Below are 18,928 nucleotides of genomic sequence, written 5' to 3'. Positions count from 1 at the left end.
GGCATGCCCTGGGGAGCAGGAGCTTCACAGGAACTGGTGAATGCAAGCTCATGGACTTCAGAGGTGAGAGAGTCTATAGGCCCTGAGAGAAAGGACCCGCTAGGAGGGACTGTCTAAAGATAAGTAAAGAGAGCTTCACTCTTTGTTTATGTTGCAGATTGGTTTAAAAGCTGCGAGGTATGGCAGTGCCTGAACTGCAGGCCACTGAAGATGCATCAGATTTATACTACAGTCCTTAAACTTATAAAAAATATCTACTCACAGCAGGCAAAACACACTAAAAAGCATAACTAAAACATACCTAAAAAAATCACCATTACTGACAAAGCAAATATTCATTGTGCCCTCAAATGGGGTCATATAAGAGGGTAGAATCATCTGTCTGTAACAAATAGGCAAACAAAACAATGAATTATATAGGTATGTGTGAATAGCTGATTTTTCAGTTGGGTTACAAGAATACATTGTAAGCACTGTGTTCAGGGTACACTCCTGGAGTGTTGCTTTATATCCCATCAGACAGAAAGGGATTTAGAACCTGGATCTCTCATACCTTAGACCAGTGTGTTACAGTGTGGGCTTTTGGGTAAAAGAGGATGGCAAAACCTGGTCTTCCTTTTTCTCTACATTTGCAAATCTAGTCCAATGTTTTCCTAACCAAAACTATGCAGTGAATTCATATTAACTTCACAAATAATTTGGGGATGACTTAAACCATTTTGAAAGCAGAGGCATCAACTGGGTGGGGGCCCTCCCATTTTTGTGGTTAAAACTAGATCTTAGCATTTTTGCTATATGCTATTTATTTTAGAATCCCTGCTCAGTTATAATCCCACATAGCAAGTAGCAGCTGGGGACCAGGCTTTAAAGACCTTCCTGATCCCAATTCCTGATCCCATGGGGTCTCACACAGCTGCAAGGCTGCCCAAGCCTGGGCAGCCGCAGCACAGCTGCTTCCCACCCCCCACATGTTTCCCAGTGGAACCAGAGCCATGAATTGGATAGGGGCTCTTTTCTTCAGGCAGGAACCCAGTTCTCTTTTACAAGAAACCTCTTGAATGTCTGCACAATTCTCTTTTTGTGCCAGGAGAAAGGCCCACAAATTTTATTTCACAAGATTCATTATGTATTAACATATAAAAGTTTTTCATTTGCCATTAAATCTCTTTGGGGACCTAGTTAGGCTATGTAAGAAAAGCTGCTTAGATATTTGCTACTTTGCACTCTGATTACTGGTGGATTTGTGTTAGATTATTTCTAATATTACTCAATGCTTGTCACATCTCTAAAAGTATTTTTTGACACAAAAATCATAATTAAAGTAATTGTCTTGTTGTCTATGCTCACCGATGTGGCTATTTTTATTTTATTTTTTTTCCTAACAGTTGTTGACTGTCACTGCCACACCAGCTCAGTGGTATAATGGCTTTTCATTTGTAGCATGGTTAAAGAAAAATATAGAATACACCACAGTGGATACAAATGGTATGATGATCAAGTGGACAGAGCATTAAACTAGCACCCAAAAGACCTTGGTTCTGTTTCTAGCACTCAAAAGATCTTCCTCACTGAGTCATTTATTCTTTTATGCATCAGTTTTCTCATTTATAATTTGTGGATTAAAATGGTGACTAAAATGCATCTGAAGTTGTTAAAAAGAGGGTTCTGCCTAACTGGTATGTCAGTAAGCAGTGAGACTGATATAATCAGACTGTATAAACACTCAGTAAATCAAAAATAATGGTTTCCTTGCCCGATTCATTCTCTTAATACCAAAACAATTAAAATTACGTTTTACAGCAGACGTCCCTTATGATACGATTAGGATGAGCAAAGGTTAATTGCAATTGGATCTGAGAGAGAAAAACACTTAAAAGAAATAACTAGGTAGGAGATGTGTATTACTAATGGGAGAGAGGAGACCATTTTACAAAGGTTAGATAGAAATGAAGGAGCTTTCTATTCTAATCTACTGTCATCAAACTACAGCCATATTCTAAATAAATTCCTGAAAATGATTTGTATGTTGCCAATGACTCATCTGTATCCGGTATGTGTATATGTGTGTGTGTGTGTGTGTGTGTGTGTGTGTGTGCATGTAAATTGTGCAATATTATATATCTCATGCTTTTTCATCTTTTTTTCTCATCCCTGCAGGTGTAAGTACTTTGGAGTTTTTGTTGATAAAGATATTTTCTTGTGTGTCCAATAGAGTTAAAATTTTGCAGTTAGGAAAACTAGGGATGAATCAAATGAATGCACATTGGAATGAAAAAAAAATTGAATCTGTGCAAAAAAAAATTCAAGATTGTCTTGCAAAGTGGTCAGTTGCACTTCCTATCATTTTGTTAGTGTTTAGGTCAGTTCTTGATAAATTAAAAACTTAAGCATATTTAAGTTGTCTATTGCTACTTTAGCTCACTGTCAGTTTTTAAATTAAACAAGGCTGAAAACAGAAAATTCCCTGATAGATTTAGTCATAGACTGAGCAACAAATAATAATTTGAACTATGTGGATATCATAATATCTAGAATGCTGAGTCACCCCAGACCATAGCTTGACTAAGTGTACTGGGTATATCATCTTCTGCATTCCAGTAGTCCCTTCATTAATGGGGCTCAACAGAATCTTGGGGGCCTGATTCATCACATGTGTCATCTTTAGTCATTTACACAGATTGTAAGTAAAACACTAATGAATCAGAATTCCCCAGTCATCTTTCTACAATACCATTTGTCATTAACTTTGCAAGTGCATACCTACATTCACAAGCTCCTGCTGCTTCTGCATGCTAGTAGGGAAAAGTCAGGCAGAATCATCCCCAAAAAGGCTGTGTAGCCTCTTCCCTATGTCTTGTCACATTGTTCTACATCCTCCTGTAGATTCTTCCTAATTTTTAGCACATCTGGCTGTACCTACAATATTTTGATTGTCATATAAATAACCTGGAAAGTATTTCTATCAAGATTTGTATTGTAGATTATTTCTTTTGAACACTGATAAAGTTGTGAAAAAAATATTCAGGGTCATACTCAGATGTTTCTGCTGAATAATATCTGATTCCGTAACTAAAGCCTTTGAAATCAAGAGAATTATCAGTATACTATACAACCAAGTAAAGTTATCAGAATTTGGCTCTGGTGAGTTAAAAAGAGTGAATGAGTATTTAATAGGCAGATTTCAGCAGTGATATAGCATTGGTCAGAAATATAATGGCTTTCTGTTTTTTTTCAGTAGTTGGGGAACAGAAACTTCCTATCCCTAGTGTAACTGTCTTGCTGATGAAGTTGAAATTTGGGAATCCCAGGGCTTTCCAGGTTCCCATCTTGGAAGTCAGATCTTGCTGGTCTCCTAAGTGACCTCAAAACTTAGGGTAGAAATAGACATCTCCTGACATTTTATTTGTGCCCCCATAATAATTTTGATAGAGGCACAAATACCAATCAGATAGACATCGTTATCCTTTGCTGTGCCATATTAGTGGCATGACAAAAGGTATTAATAAATTGTGCTGCTTTGCAGCTAATATGTTTTTTGTCTGTGGTGGTAGAGTGTGAGCAGCTCAGAGCTGCTCACATTCTCCCACCAGCCCAGGCAGATACTCCAGGGGCTAGAGGTTCCAGGGCTAGAGGGACCCCAAGGGCTTCTCCCACCTTCACAAGCAGAAAAAACCTATGCTGGTCCCAGTATGGAGACATGAGACTGGAGGAATCCTGGGTGCCCCATGCTTCCATGCCAGGAACTGTATGACCCCGTGCCTGTGTAACCAAGGTAGTACCTGGTTATGTACTCCCCTCGCCAGTTGAAGGGAAAGGTTAGCAGGGCAGGTGAGTTGTGGGGTAAAACTGCTGGCTGCATGCAGTTTCCCTCCTTCCTCTATAGAGCCGAGCCAGGACACTCTGTGAACTTAACTATATACAAATTTATGAATACAATAAATCATAGGAAGGAATAGATATATATCAATACACTAAACATAGAACTACATACAAGATATATCTACAATCCTTTGCCACCACTTAGAATATAGGTAAGTAATATAAAAAATCCAGTATAAGGGTTTCAATAATGATCATACAATCTTAAATTCGATTAAACTACAATCTAATGCTGTAACTGACTCTGGGTGCTCGGGGGGTTCTCGTCTCCCCGGGTGAGTCACTGCCTCATCGAGGCCCCAGCTGCCTCAGGCTCTCTCTGGGCTGCTGGTCCACTTAGGGCCCTGTGCACCATCGTGTGCACCAAGGGCTCTGCCTTTTGGTCAGGGTTGGAGACCCGAGCCACTTTGTACGGCTCTGAGATCTTGATCCACTCCCGGACCCTGTGTGCAACGCTTTTGCACCAAGTGCCTGGTCTTATGCCAGGGGTTGAAGTCCCAAGGCACCTCAAGAGGCTCCCAGGGCCTTTGTCCCATTTGGACCACTCTGTGCACTAGCCGTGCACTACTGCCTGGCTTCGTGCCAGGGGTTGGCGACCCGAGCCACCTCGAGCCACTCCCAGGATCTCAGTCCACTCCTGGACCCAGCATGCACCGGCCTGTGCACCACTCGCCACACTCCTTCATGGTGGGTCTGGAGGACGTGGCTGCTTGTCGCTCCCCATCCAGCGAGGAGTCTTCAGGCTCTTCAGGGCAACAGCTTTGGCCCCCTGGCCAGCTCTTCTTCTCCCGTCCTCTTCACCATCCCTTGATGCAGCCAACCATGTGCTAGGCACAATGCTCTTTTATCCCCTCTGGAGGCTCCGCCCCCAGATTTTAAATGGACCAATCAGGAAGAAGGGGAGTGTAGTCCTCAACCAGATCCGGCTCTTCGCCTCACCCCAAAGAAGGGGTGGGGCAAGCCTTTCTCCTGCCTTCTCCTGATTGATGAAAGTGCCTCACCAATCGCTTCGAGTCCTTCCGAGCCAGCAAGCTGGGCTGTTACTGGCAAGCCCACCACACCTGCATGCTGAGACCTGCGCTGACCTGTGCCCCATGCAGAAGCATGAATCAGTGCAGGGGGGAGGGACTGGCAGGGAATGGTGCAGGAGCTGGGTAATGCCTGACACCCTGTGCCTCCATTCTGGAACCCATGATGACCCATGTCTCGAAGTGAAACTCAGGTCAGCATAGGTCCCAGCATGGAGGCACAGGGCACTGGGGATTCCTCAGCTCCTGTGCTTCTCCATACCACCCCATGGCAGCATCTGCTCTGACCTGTGCCTCTACATGAAGCCATAGATAAGCTTGGGTCCCAGCAAGGAGGCACAGGGCAGTGCTGGAGCCAAGGAATTTCTGGCACCCCATTCATTCCTACCAGGATCTGGGCTGACTCATACTTCAGGTCAGCACAATGTGATGCAGGTCCCAGTAGGGGGACACACGGCCCTGGGAATTCCTTGACTCCTGCATCACCATGTGCCTCCCTTCCAGGACCCATGCTGACCCATGCTTCAGGTGGTGGCATGAGTCAGCCTGGATCCCAACACAGGTGGCTTGAGCTTTGGGAAATCTTTGGCACCCCATGCCTCCTTGCTGGGACCTGTGCTAGCCTGTGCTTCACTCTGTGACATGAGTCAGTGCGGGTCCCTGCATGGAGGCACAGAGCATGGGGGATTTCCTAATTCCTGCGCAACACCATACTGGGCACCTACTCTATCCCATGACTCTTTGTGAGGAAACAGGTTAGTGCAGGACCCACCGTGGGGCAGCAAGGGACCAGGGGGGTCCCTGGGAAAGGGGAATATATTTCCCCTTGTCCTGCATTGGCCCCCTTCTCAATGCAGTGTGTGTGGCTCAATACAGTGGATCAGCTGTGGTAGAGCATATCCCACTATAGCTGATCTGTTTCAGTTTGATGATGTCTGTTTCTACCCGTAGATTCCAGGTTTCATGTAACTTCATTGGAAAGGCTCCTTCCAGGCTTTCAGTAATTCCTTAGTATGTTTGGCACGTTCCCAAAGAGCTGAAACTCCCAGGTCTTTCTGGTTCCTTGACAGGTCACTTAGGGTGACAATGAGGTTGGGCTTCCAGATTTCTAGAGAGTGTTGGTTGTTGTTTCAACTACTACTGTGGCATTTAACTTCTGAATGCATATGCATATGTATATATGTGTATATATAATGTGTATATATATGTATGTTTCCATGAAACACAGGTCAACATAGGTCCCAGCATGGAGGCACAGGGCACTGGGGATTCCCCAGCTCTCATGCTACTCTGTGCCACCCCATGCCAGCATCTGCACTGAACTGTGCCTCTACATGAAGGCACAGGGCAGTGCAGGACCCAGGGAATTCCTGGCACCATGTTCTTCCCTATCAGGATCTGTGATGAGGGAAAAAAAATTCTAAAACCTAATTTTTTTCCATGGAACTGAAATTCAGGTTCCAAGCCATATTAGATGCCCAGTATTTGACATGCATTTTAGTAAAACATTATCAAAATTCTAAAAACTAATTTTATATTGTTTAATATTGAAACAGTTTTATGGTTGATAAAGTTATAAAACTTCTAGTTTATGGATTGTTATCACTACCTGAGGTATAATTCCACCATGTCTGGAATTATACCACCTGGCATATCTTATTTCACTGTAAAGTACAAATCATGTATTCCACTGTATACTCTTTCTAGCAACTTTTACAATAACAAAACTATTAAAGGCTATGAATTTATATAAAATATCCTTAGCATTTTCATTTACACATTCTTTTCTTTTTCTCTTTATCTTTAAACCTTTTTTAAAAGATTTCTCTTGTTTAACAGATCCTGAAAGGAGATCTAGAAATGAAGAGACAAACCTTGAATAAACTGAACTCACTCAGCCAGGAACTGCTTGCAGCTATAAAAAATAAAGCAGTAGCTCAAAAGCTGGAAGGTTGGCTGGAAAATTTTGCCCAGCGTTGGGATAACCTTGTGCAGAAGATGGAGAGCAGTTCTAAGCAGGTTTGTCATAACCATGATTCTGTCAGATTATGACTTAACCCTTTTGCCAGTCATATGCCTGAAGTAGTTTTAATGCTGTTTGTCATATTTTCACTCTATGGTTACTTTAATAATGGCTTATTTTCTTATAGAAATTAACCACTGTAATTTAACTATTCAGAACATTATTTTCCACTTCACTTTTAATGAGGCTGTTTCTCCTTTATAGGTTATTTATAAGCAATATTTTTTACAATGTGTCTACAGTGTGTTCAATTTCATATAACCCATATGGTATATATTTTTTGAGTTTTTGGTTTGTTTTTATTCCATACAATTTGGGCACTCCCTCTATTTTGTGCTTTGTAGCTTCCTCACTAGAAAAAGCACTGTCTTAAATGATGGCTGAAGGCATTAGCTGGCTATACTCATTACTAGGGTTTACATAATCATAATTTTGTTTTTATTTTAATTAAAGTAGCTAAACTACACTAATTAAAAGAAGAAAGGACTCTTTGCTAAAAAATGAATAGCCACCACTTCTATCCCATGTTAATGAAAGTCAGCAGTGATAGCAAAGTTGCCACTAAAATCTCCTGTTTTCACAGACAATTCCATCTTCAATCTAAGGCCTTTAGCAAATTGTTGGCTTTACCAAGTGAATGGAATGGCAGAAGGGTTACATTTAAAGCAGAACAAAGCTGGGGAGGCAGTTCCAAATGACATGGAGCTACCCCAGCCACTACCTGTTAAAATGAGGAAGCTAAATAGAAGCATCCTTCTGATTTCTATCTATTGTAGTAACAGAAAGGGAGAGAAGTATGGAAGTTACAAGCTATTAAGGCTTTACAAACTTAAAGACAATACCTGTAAATCCACATGGAAACTAAGAAACAGCCAGTGCAGATAATGGCACATTAACATTATGTGTTTATAGCAAGATAAATCACTTATTAAACAGACTGTCAGATTCTGCACTGTAATTTCCAAATGATTTAATGTGTATCCCTGTGTAGAACCCATTGTAGCTGTCAATAAAGACATGAATCACAGTAGCAAATTCCATATCAGAGAGAAAAACCTGCAAGCTTTTATCCTGAAACAGATTAGTATAAGAGAATGGGGGGGAAAGGACCCTGCAAACATATCTTAGTTTCTTCTACTCTGTGGTTATTGAAAAGAAACTGAGGTTAGAAAATTTCAGAATTATAGAATCAAATGATAAATGTTAGACACCCTCAATAAACAAAGATAATATAATATTTTTTCCTCAAATTCTGTGGTTGTTTTCCTTAACCTGTCAACATAATTTCCTTCTTGTCTAGATTAAGCCTCTGCCAACTCACTTTCATCCATCCCCTTTTCTAATAGTATCATTGAAAAAGATGTTTAATAGCATCCTCCAGGTTTGAGCTATTGAGCCATGAACCAGAATACTTCAAATAATCCAGTTTAGCAGTATTATCATTCCCTTATATCACAGAGTGCCCTCTATGGGGGGATGCTTGCATGGGATCATGGTGGTATTGTCTGGTCTCTGAAAGTGTTCCCAGAACTAGCCCAGCTGTGGCTTTTAGAGCCGGAAGGAGCCCATCTCCTTCCTACTCTGGGACTGAGGCTTTTTGGCCTCTTGCCTTCCCTGGTTCTCTATACCCCTGACTCAAGTAGCTAGCATCCAGTTCTACTCCTGAGAAAGGGAGCCTACCTCCTGTTGAGGAGACCCAGAACAGCACAAAGTTTCAAGCAGGTAGCTGTGCTTCAATAATAGCACTTTTAGGGCAAAGCCAATCCTTTGAGAGGATCTCTGCCACCTTCCAAAAGGTTAAGCAGTTCTTCTATCTTCAGTCCCTTCCACACAGCCCAGTTCATCCTCAAAGATACTCAGCTGTTCCCTTTCCAGCCACTCCAAAACTCCCAAACTCACTCCAGACTCCCCTCCAAACATCTAACACCCACTTATTCACAGTCACCTCTCCATTGTTATGCTTATTAGGGGTGTGTGAAGCAGGCCGTATTTGATTTGGATTCAGTTTAGCCAAATCCAAATCTGAAGATTTGATGCTGATTCAGAGAATCAGCAATTCGGGCATAGACACAGCTTTAAAATTTTTTTCTACATACCTTGAGGTAGCAGGTGTGGCTCATGATCGCTGCAATGCTGGGGAATATGGAGAATTCCCCAGGAGTGCAGGGGGGCCCTCCACATGCTCAGCAGTGAACCCAGAAGTGGACTGGAAGTACTTCCGGTACACTTCCAGGTCTGCTGGGAGCGCACAGCACCCCCCCCCCCCCCCCCGCCCATGACCCTACCCAGCTCGGAAATCAGCCACAGGGGGACCCCAGGTGCCCTCCCGGACCAGGAGGCACCAGTCACCAAGCCAGGGGGGCGCAGGGAGGTCCCCCAGCATGCTCCCTAGTGGAACTGGAAGTGGATCGGCCATTTTTGGGTCTGCTGCTGAGTGCACTGGGGAGCCCCTGTGCTTCTGTGGGACACTCCATGCACCACAGCATTGCAGCACTCATGAGCCCCTCCTAACTAGAGGTATGTAGAGAAAACTTTTAAAGCTGTGTCTATGTCTGAATCACCGAACCTTTCCGAATCTCTCCAGATTTATTCAGAGGGTTCAAATTCAATTTGGAAAGATTAAAGGGTCCTCTGACTCCATTTGGATTCAGAGATTCAACCACTGAATCAGGCCAAATCTCCGCCAAATTGAATCAGGGACCGACGCTTCATCGTGCTGGGTGTGGGCCATCTATCTTTTGTTGATATGGCACCAAAGCTATACTAGAGGTCCATTGTGTCTTGTCCCACAAGGAGACAGATCTCTTGCTTCACTATCTTTTTAACCAAGTCCTTCCCCCTTGTAAAAGTTAGCCAAGGGGGAACTAAGGCATGCAACATTATTGAAACATAAACACAGTTTACACAAAACATTACAATAAAACCCATGGTTCATCACACTGTATTTGTATATTCATTCTGTTGGTCACATTTCTGCTGAGTCTTCAACATTAGTTATATTTGACAATAGTGTCACTTTAGTATATGCTCTCTTGCACAGCTTCAATGATAATGCTAATTACAAATGTATCAACCTTTTGGATTGCCTTTATAAGTACCATAACTAATAAAGGGAACCATTTAGCAGTGCATGTGAAAACTACTATGTATTAGAATTGGTTGAAAACTGCAATTCCTATTCAAGGGAAATCCTGGAATTTTTATTTCCATTACCAAATTGGACCAGAAAGCCAATATGTCCTTAGTAATGAAAATGACAAAAAATAATTTGAAACAAAGCTCTTTGTATTATTTCAGTAATATCAAGATGTTTTATCTTAATTAAAAATTCTGCTTGAATTTTGATTGTGATATGTGAATCAAAGCTAATAACATATACTAGGGCTGTCCAATTTTGGGGTGGCCAGGGCTGCACATGCCTCCTGCTTCCCCACCAGCAGCACACAGCCCCCTTACTCTCTACCATGTGGGCTATGCAGGTGGCACACAGACCCCTGGGCCCTCGCCAGCATGCAGCCTATAGACTGCATGCTAGCCCACCTTGGGCCATGTGTGACCCATGAACTGCCACTTGGATAGCCCTGACATATTATTTTTATAATGAAATTCAGATTTAATATATGAAAGTGGAAACAAAATCAGTCAAAATAATTACGTTGACATTTTTTTTACCTTACTGAAGCAAAATATTTTATTATATTAAATGTTTATGAGTCACATATATTTAGATACATTAATAAAAATAAGCAAATCCTTTGGGTTCCCTGGAACTAGGACTACGAAATAACTCCTCACAGTTCAGCTGAGTGAAGGCTAGAATAATTTGAAACCTTTTCCCTTCTATAATAGTTTACATTGGAAACTTATAAAGTCTAGTACATCACTGAAATAAGCTTTCATCAGTAAGTGGGAATATTATCTGCATCTTACAGAAACTGAGATGCAGATATGGTGATAATCACAAAACCTTTGTCTCATATTTTTTTCACTGTTGTGGCCTCAGAGTTGCTTCACCAGTGTCTACAATAATAGGAGCATAGACTGCCAGCTTTAGACTGACAGGGGTTCTTATCAACTTGTGAGCTATATCTGCCCCAGGACTAGAAGCCTGGGTATTCTAATGCTTCTACTGTTCTATTGAGTTTCAATATTGGGAGCAATGCACTTATTTAAATGGCCCATTGGTTTGAACACTGTCAACAAATGTGCTCTGAGCAGGTCTAAATGGCACCACGCTGAAAATACAGTCAGAAACAGATGGGCCACATAGGGTTCCCAAATTTGTTAACATCAGTGAGTTAGACCTAGTGTAAAGAATGGTGAGGAGCTTCCCAACTGTACCTCTAATGTGGACACCATCAGGAGCCAAAAAAAAAAAAAAAAAGCCACATAGGTAGGTGAAAGGAAAAATGAAAAGGTTTAAATAACAGGTAAAAGTATCTGTATGTTAGGATCTGTACATTAAGATATATTAGGTATATTGGGATAATTAAGAAAGCAAAGAAAATAAGATAGTAATATTGAAACTTGTGGGAAAGAAACACTATTTTTAGCTACAACAACTGTTCTGCTTGCAGGAGTAAATTTTCTGCTTTCTAAAGACTAACAAGGATATATTAATGGTTAGGGACAGTTCCAGGATTTTACATAGGGGATGCGGGAACAGCAACTGGTGCTGGAAGGGTGGCTGCACCCTTCTCGCTCAGCCTCTTCTTCTCTCCATCCAGCCGGGGTGACAGTTCAGTGGGAGAGTAGCCAGGGACTTAAATATTAAACAGCAAAGGAGGAAAAAAATGTCTCCCCTCCCAATCCCCTTCCTCCCATTCCCCTGTCCCAAGCTCCCAGTGCCAGTATCCAGAAGTGTAGTCATTGCATTCAGAAAATTTGAAGGCTTGCAATAATTTATGGCCATGAATTGACTCCAATGCATTTGGAATATATGAGAAACTTCTAATATACCTGTGTAAGAGTTGGGCTATGATCTGACTGACACCCCCTGTTCCTCAAGAGTTGACATCTGCTAGAAGCGGTCCTCCATGTATACTTATTATAATTTATTACTCAGCATTGCAGGAAAACTACTTCCTTTAAAATAACCAGCCTCTGCAGAATAATGTGAAGTTAGTCTGTACACATTATATGTGCTCTGATTTTTAAAAAAAACAAACCATGAAACCATAAATGAAGTGCCTCCATCCACTGGAGAAATGAATACATCTACTAGAATGTCTTAAAATTCTACTACTTTCATAAATGTATTTGCTCATTTAAAATTATAATTGACATTATGATATCTGAAATTTTACAACATAACCATTATTAAAACTTTCTTTGGTTCTCTTTCATTTTATAACATCTTGATATAGCATAATTAATAGAAACATTAAGCCTATTATAGCTATGTTAGGATAGTAATATCTTCTTGTTATTGGAATATGAGAGAGCAGGCATTAAACTGTGAAAAAGGAAAAAAAAATGCATACTGGGATATCATACTCCATTCATACAGAAGATAATAGACCCATAAAGAGCTATCAATATATCACACTATTATCAAAGTTCTGTAAAACACTTAATGAAAATCAGTGCCCTAGTTGCTCCCTGAAAAGCTAGTTGGTAAACTATAATAAGTAACCTTTTCATTAATGCTTTATCTGTTACTTTTTTTTCTTTTTCCCTATTATATACTGGTATAATAACAATTCAAAAAAATTTTGTTACATCACGGTTTAAGCAAAACTTTCAAAACTGCATCCGCACTATTTACATGACTAACTTCTGAGCTTTCAGTTTATGAAGGCGCAAATTGTTAGGTCACTTATTTCCCCAAACAAGGTAAATAGTGTACGTTTTATATTCAGTACAGAAAAAAGGTGGTGGTTGGTACGATGATATCCACTATTCTGTTTCTAGTAAAACTCATTTATATATTTAGCCAGCAAGAAAACCAGGGAAGAAAAATCACATACTTCAAAAGAAATCTACATTTGTTGTTATCACATTTTGTAATCACAGAAGGGAGACAGTAGGCAGCACTGTATAACCTTCTTCCTGTTGAAATGCAGCAGAAAGTATATCCTTTTGTTTATCAAGGTTTTCCTTTTAACAATAATTTATGCTTATAGTGCAGGAACAATTATATTTTTCAGGTATGAACGTCTCCCTCTATCTCTTGTATGGTGCTTGCTGCCTTAAATAAACAATGAACGATTAAAATAATAAATGAAATAAAAATGATGAACAATTTCCTTCTACATTTATAGCTAAAGTTACATTAGTAGACATTAGACATAAGGCTCTGATACACATTCAAATTAAAGCTTCATATATAATCCTGTTGAATTACATGCGGGGCAGAGTAATGCAGAGAAGAACTGTTTTTCCTCCAGGGAAGCATATAAAAGTCATTTAGTATTTGTGAGTAGGTTTCACTTAAAGGTTCTCCTTATCTATTTGAGAGTCGTGGTATAAAAATATATCTAGCTGTTCTCCCTGAACTTCAGTTAAATTGCACTGTAGTCTCCAGCATTTCTTACCTCCTCCCCAGATCACTGTGACTAGATAGATTATGGGCTCCAAGTTAACAGCTCACTTGTCTTTTTGAAACACAAAATATTTCACCTTTGTTTTTGCTGTTTAAGCACATAAATATTTTTACTGATCTGAGATGTAAATCATCACACCCCACAGCACTTTATGCATTGTGATTTGACATTTGTGAACATATGGTAATTACACTGCATGCCTTGTTCTAAGCGCAGTTCCCAACCACCAGCTGAAGCTGCTACTACTGTATAATTGGTTACAGGCTGGGGAAATATTTTGTTGAAAGCAGCTATGTTTTCTTCTTTGTCCTGTGCCATAAGCATTGTAAGCGCTATCCTGGTATTGATCTGTGAATGAAAGATGACAGGATATGGCCTCAAGGTGTCAGAAACGCATCCTACCACTGACTTCTAGATACAACTGCCAGAGTTCAGTAAGAATTTTGTGTGCAGAGTGACAGAGTATGGTCCAAAGTGTACACAAACTGTATCAATGACTGAGAGCCCTTTCAACTGTGGGGACAGCCTGTCAGAAAGATGATATCAGATATTATTTTATCTGCAAAATGTTATATTGCAGAATTAAACCTGGTTATTTTACCTGTGCTTAGCAAACTCAACTTTTAAAAAAAAAAAGAAATATATAGAAGTTTTACAAAGTGCTAATAAAATAAGTATTTTATGCTTAACATTGTTTTCTTTGCTCTGATGCACATTGTCATCTCTGTATATTTCTGATTATACATTAACCAAGTCAGTCTCAAATGTTCAGGTTTTGTTTTGGGAAGATCATTTTTTTCCCAAGTCTGAGCCAAAATCCCATAGGAGAATCAAATAACCAGGGAAAGGGCCTGAAGGACTCAGTGTACTGAAAATACTAAAATGAGAAGAAATTTTTAAAAAATGTACCAAAGATAATTTTGCCCAAAGCTCACCACATAGTCTTCACCTTAAAATTCCATGGTATTACATACCAAGAAAACAAATGTAAATATCCATTCTTCATAGGGTTTTTTTAAAAAAAGGTCTTTATTTAAAAAGCCAGATTTGAACTGAGACTGAAATTCAAGCTTCATATATTACATGGTTAGTAGTTCAAACTCTACATTTTGCTAATTTTTGAGGAATGTGCAGAATGAGAATGTAAGTTATTATATTTCCACTATTCTTATGCATAGATGCAACTCAGATTTGACCTTTCCTTAAAGTATAGCAACGTATGTTAAGCTAATTCATGTTCTAGAAGAAAAACATATCATTGTCTTTTAAATATTTAAAATTTAAACAAACTTTTTTTTTAGTTTGGTGCTAGAAATTTTCAGAACCACTAGTCCTTTGCAAATAATAAATGTACAGTCAGGAGTGATCAAAAAATAATATGGGGTTTAAATGTTAAATATCCATACTTTTGAAACCAGTACTGTAGTAAGGACAGTGCCAGCAGTGTGCTGGCACCAGCTGCCCTCACACAGGGAGCACCAAATCAAATGTAAGTAATGTTATGTAATGACATGTAGAACAGTGTTCTGTATATGACCTGCACTGGACACCAAAATGTTTGCCTATGGCTTTGTTTGAAACGTATGTAATTCTGCATAATTTCTTGCCAGTTGAATCTGTGACCTGTTTTCTGTCTCTAGTTGCAGCGGTGACCTGTCACGTAGACTACAGTCACCATAGAAAATGACCATAAGTTTCCTATCTCCTTGCAATGAGGTGTCTGCAGGGGTCTGAAAACTACTGGCCCCAAGATTAATCCTTCCTTAAACTCCACTGAAACAGACTAGGAAGATCCCTAGGACTTTGGGGATGGCAGACCATCCAGCCATTGTGATCCTTCCCTATTTGAGCTGAGCCTTCTACTCTACCACCATAATGTGGAGGATGACCCTTAACTGTTCTGCACAGGGTTATCTCCTCCATACAATGATATTATTATTATTGTACAATTGCTCCTATGTATAAGTTGACTGTTTTTTACTGTGTTTTGGAGGGAGAAAAGGGTCAATTTATAATTAAGAACCTACTGAAATCATGGCAGAAATGAAGTGTGTGGCAGCTCCTTTAATCTTGCAGATTACCCTGTGCAATTTCCCGTCCCCACTGCCAATTGGCTGAGGGACCATCTGGAAGATAAAAATGCTGCCATATTTAAAACCACAGTTTTCACCTCCCTGCCATTCAGCAGTGAACGGTGAGACCCCTCTGCCAATTGGCGGAGGGGAGGCAAGATTAAAAGAGCTGCCCACTCCTGCCGTGAATTCAGAAGGTCCCTATTTATAAACTCAACAATACAGTATTTGACATCAAAGCCATAACATGTAACCTAGGAACTGAGAGAGATGCATTTAAAAAAAATATACAGAAGTGATTTAATAAATAAATCAAAAACTTTTGTCTTCCACTTCAAAGGGGTTGTTCAGCGTATACATTTGCTCATATGCCACCCACTCCGGTAAAATATTTAATGCAAAGGTAGCTAAAAAGTCCCCACTGCACAATATGGTCAACTGGTTCTGAGGCCAAATTCTATAACTCAAATAAAGACCACAAAGTTTCCCCCTTTCTGGGGAAAATATATATTACATGCATGCCTTGTGTTAAGCCCAGTTCCTAAGCACCAGATGCATCTGTTACTTCTGTATAATTGGTTACAGGCTGGGGAAATATTTTGTAGAAAGCAGGTTTGTTTTCTTCCAAAGGTTCCATTCTATATCCACTATATATAGTATGTTATATATAATTCTCCAATACACCCACTTATTTATATGGTGGGGAAGGTTGAAAGAAGTTTAAGTCTTTGATTGTCACAACTCTAAGTTGAGTCCCTTGTATAAGACTACTTGATTCTTCCACTACCAGCCATGACAGACTAGACAGGAAGTTGAATCTTCTTGTGTCCAGGAATAAGAAACAAACCCCCAAACCCAGACATTTCCAGGAGCAAGTAGGAATATTGTTTGGTTTTACTGATACTTTTTAATAACAAGAGACTATGTTCATAAAGAGTAAATAGCTCTTCATTTTTCCCCTATTTATTCCCTAGAGAAAGGTGGCTGGAAAAAGGAAGAGTTAGCATTTGGTTTGGTATAGCTCCACTGAAGAAAATACTAATGTCTCAATAGTTAGGATGGATGCCTACTCTTTTCCTGGGTTCTACAGGAATTTTTCTGCCATCAGTATCATTATTTTTATATAACTGTATAATTTTCATGTCCTTTTAAAGATTAAAAACTTGGTTTCCTTCTCCTAAGTTAGAAGAAAAGGTAATGAACCTAAAAACTAGGTTTTCAGGCACACGTATTAGTTTGGCCGCTACTCCAACATTTCCCTTTATATTTCACTCTATCTACTTCGCTGAGGCATGAGCTAGCTGGTCACTAAAGCTGTAACTGAAGGAAAGCCAGCACCATGGCAAATGATCTAATACCTGATACCCAGACAGAACAAGAAGTGAAGTGACCTCTTTCAAGTGGATTGACTTTGATGACCTGAAAGAACATTTTCCTGTTTAAGTGGGAACTTGTATTATGGCATTAAGTGGGTCCAAAATATAAAGTCCCCATAATATAAAGTAATCTGTATAGCTGTACAAACACAATCAGCTCTCCTGCACTCACTGAAGAGATAATAATGCAAGAGAATATCTTGTATCATCTCTCAGGCTGAAGTAGCAGGAAATATTTCCAAATGCACCTATGCTGATGCAGTTGAATCATTTAGAGTTTATACAAACTGAGCAAAATAACCACTGATAAATATTGCAAATTTACATTTGCAAATACAAATGTTAGTTACTAATCCCATTACTCTTAGCTTTTAATTATGGAAACATACAATCACAGTAATGATTAATCACAGTAAATGATTTCTAGGCTAAGATTTCTTGTAAATTAGTTTACTGATCTTTGTACAAAAGAATTTTACTTGTAAGACATTTAATTATACTTTGAAGAATATCATAAGCTATAAAAATGATTGACAGTAAATATAGCATCACAGTAAAATAAAATGTCTCTTTATCAACTATAAATATATCAAATGAATGAATTATAACATTTTATATATCTCTGTATTTTAATCTAATCATGAAGCAAGGCTTTCATTATAGTTTTCTCTTATTTATTTTCTTAATTTGACAGAATTTATGAAGCACCATAAATACATTCTACTTAGGATTCCTTCTTACTTTGATATCGACTTCTCCAGATGTCTTATTCACATAGCACAAGTCAGATAAAACAATTTGGGCTTGAGTTCAATACAGTGTTATTTTTTTCTGAAGGTCAGCCCATGATCAGACAGGATCAGTTTCTCATTATTTTCTATTGCCACTCCAAACAGTCTTTATTGAAGTCTTTCAAGCAATGTGTGACCTCTGTTTCAATACTTCTCATAGATTTCACAGGCTGTCACCACCACTCAGACATCACTAACACAGACAACCGTAATGGAAACTGTAACTATGGTGACCACCAGAGAGCAAATCCTCGTTAAGCATGCCAAAGAGGAACTCCCACCACCACCACCCCACAAAAAAAGGCAGCTCGTTGTGGATTCAGAAAGTAGGAAGAGGTGAGAATTACTAAAGGTTGCGGGGATATAAATGATAAGATGTGATTAAAATGCAAAAATTAAGTATTGTTATTTGAATGCAGAAACTTGCTGCATAATATATTAGTTCTGTGAGAAAAAATATTGTAGTATTCCTGTAAGATTGTAACTGATTAGCACCTTCATTTTAGCAGGCTGAATTAAAGTGTTGTTTGAACAGTTAGTCCAGCAAATGCACCACTAAATACTATTAGTTACTGTTCCACTCTTTCTGTATTACTCTTTTGATAAGTTAGAGAAACACCACATTCCATATTAAAACTTTGAAGTAGAAAATGTTTGAAAAGTTTTCTGTTAAATTTAAAAGCAAAAGAAACAACCCCCTCCCCAAACCTCTCCTAAAACCTAAGAACTGTGTTTTTGAATGCCAGTGTTTCAAATTCAAATTAAAAAGTCATGTTGTGTTTTTTCTGGAAAGTACATCAGCCCAAGTAACAATAATTTGACAAGACCAGATTTTGTTTTCAATTGCATTCATGTAATATCATTATCTTAAGAGTTTACCTTCTGAAACCTAAGTATATTGAGGGTTTATATTGGTCCTTCACTTGAAATGAAGAGCTTAATCCAACAGTTGCTGACACTAGGAGAAAGGTTCACAATGACTTCAGGTGCTGAGCTAATAATTGTTTAAAATATATTTGTGAATGAAAGGTACTCACAGCTCTGTCTGTTTTGCCGATGTAGAACTTATTTTTTCACTGAGGTAAACAGGCATGATTCTGAATCCTGAGTCAGGAGATTCAGAGTGGATCCATAGATTCATAGATTCATAGATGTTAGGGTCGGAAGGGACCTCAATAGATCATCGAGTCCGACCCCCTGCATAAGCAGGAAAG

General features: G+C 39.3%; 1 protein-coding gene across 6 annotated transcripts in view; it reads left to right on the top strand.

Annotated features, from left to right (window-relative positions):
* Positions 1-18,928, top strand: part of DMD (dystrophin) — a 1,961,037-nt gene that overhangs the window by 697,605 nt on the left and 1,244,504 nt on the right. For all 6 annotated transcript variants that reach the window (XM_025200207.1, XM_014518487.2, XM_025200208.1 and 3 more), the window contains 2 exons: positions 6,747-6,926; positions 17,875-18,050. In XM_025200207.1, coding sequence (XP_025055992.1) covers positions 6,747-6,926; positions 17,875-18,050 — 356 coding nt within the window. The remainder of the gene's footprint in view (positions 1-6,746; positions 6,927-17,874; positions 18,051-18,928) is intronic.

The sequence above is a fragment of the Alligator sinensis genome, unplaced genomic scaffold (genome assembly GCF_000455745.1).
Source record: "Alligator sinensis unplaced genomic scaffold, ASM45574v1 scaffold746_1, whole genome shotgun sequence".
Classification (NCBI taxonomy): Eukaryota; Metazoa; Chordata; order Crocodylia; family Alligatoridae; genus Alligator; species Alligator sinensis.
The sequence above is the reverse complement of the archived record's forward strand: the minus strand, read 5'-3'. Positions and strand labels throughout refer to the sequence as shown.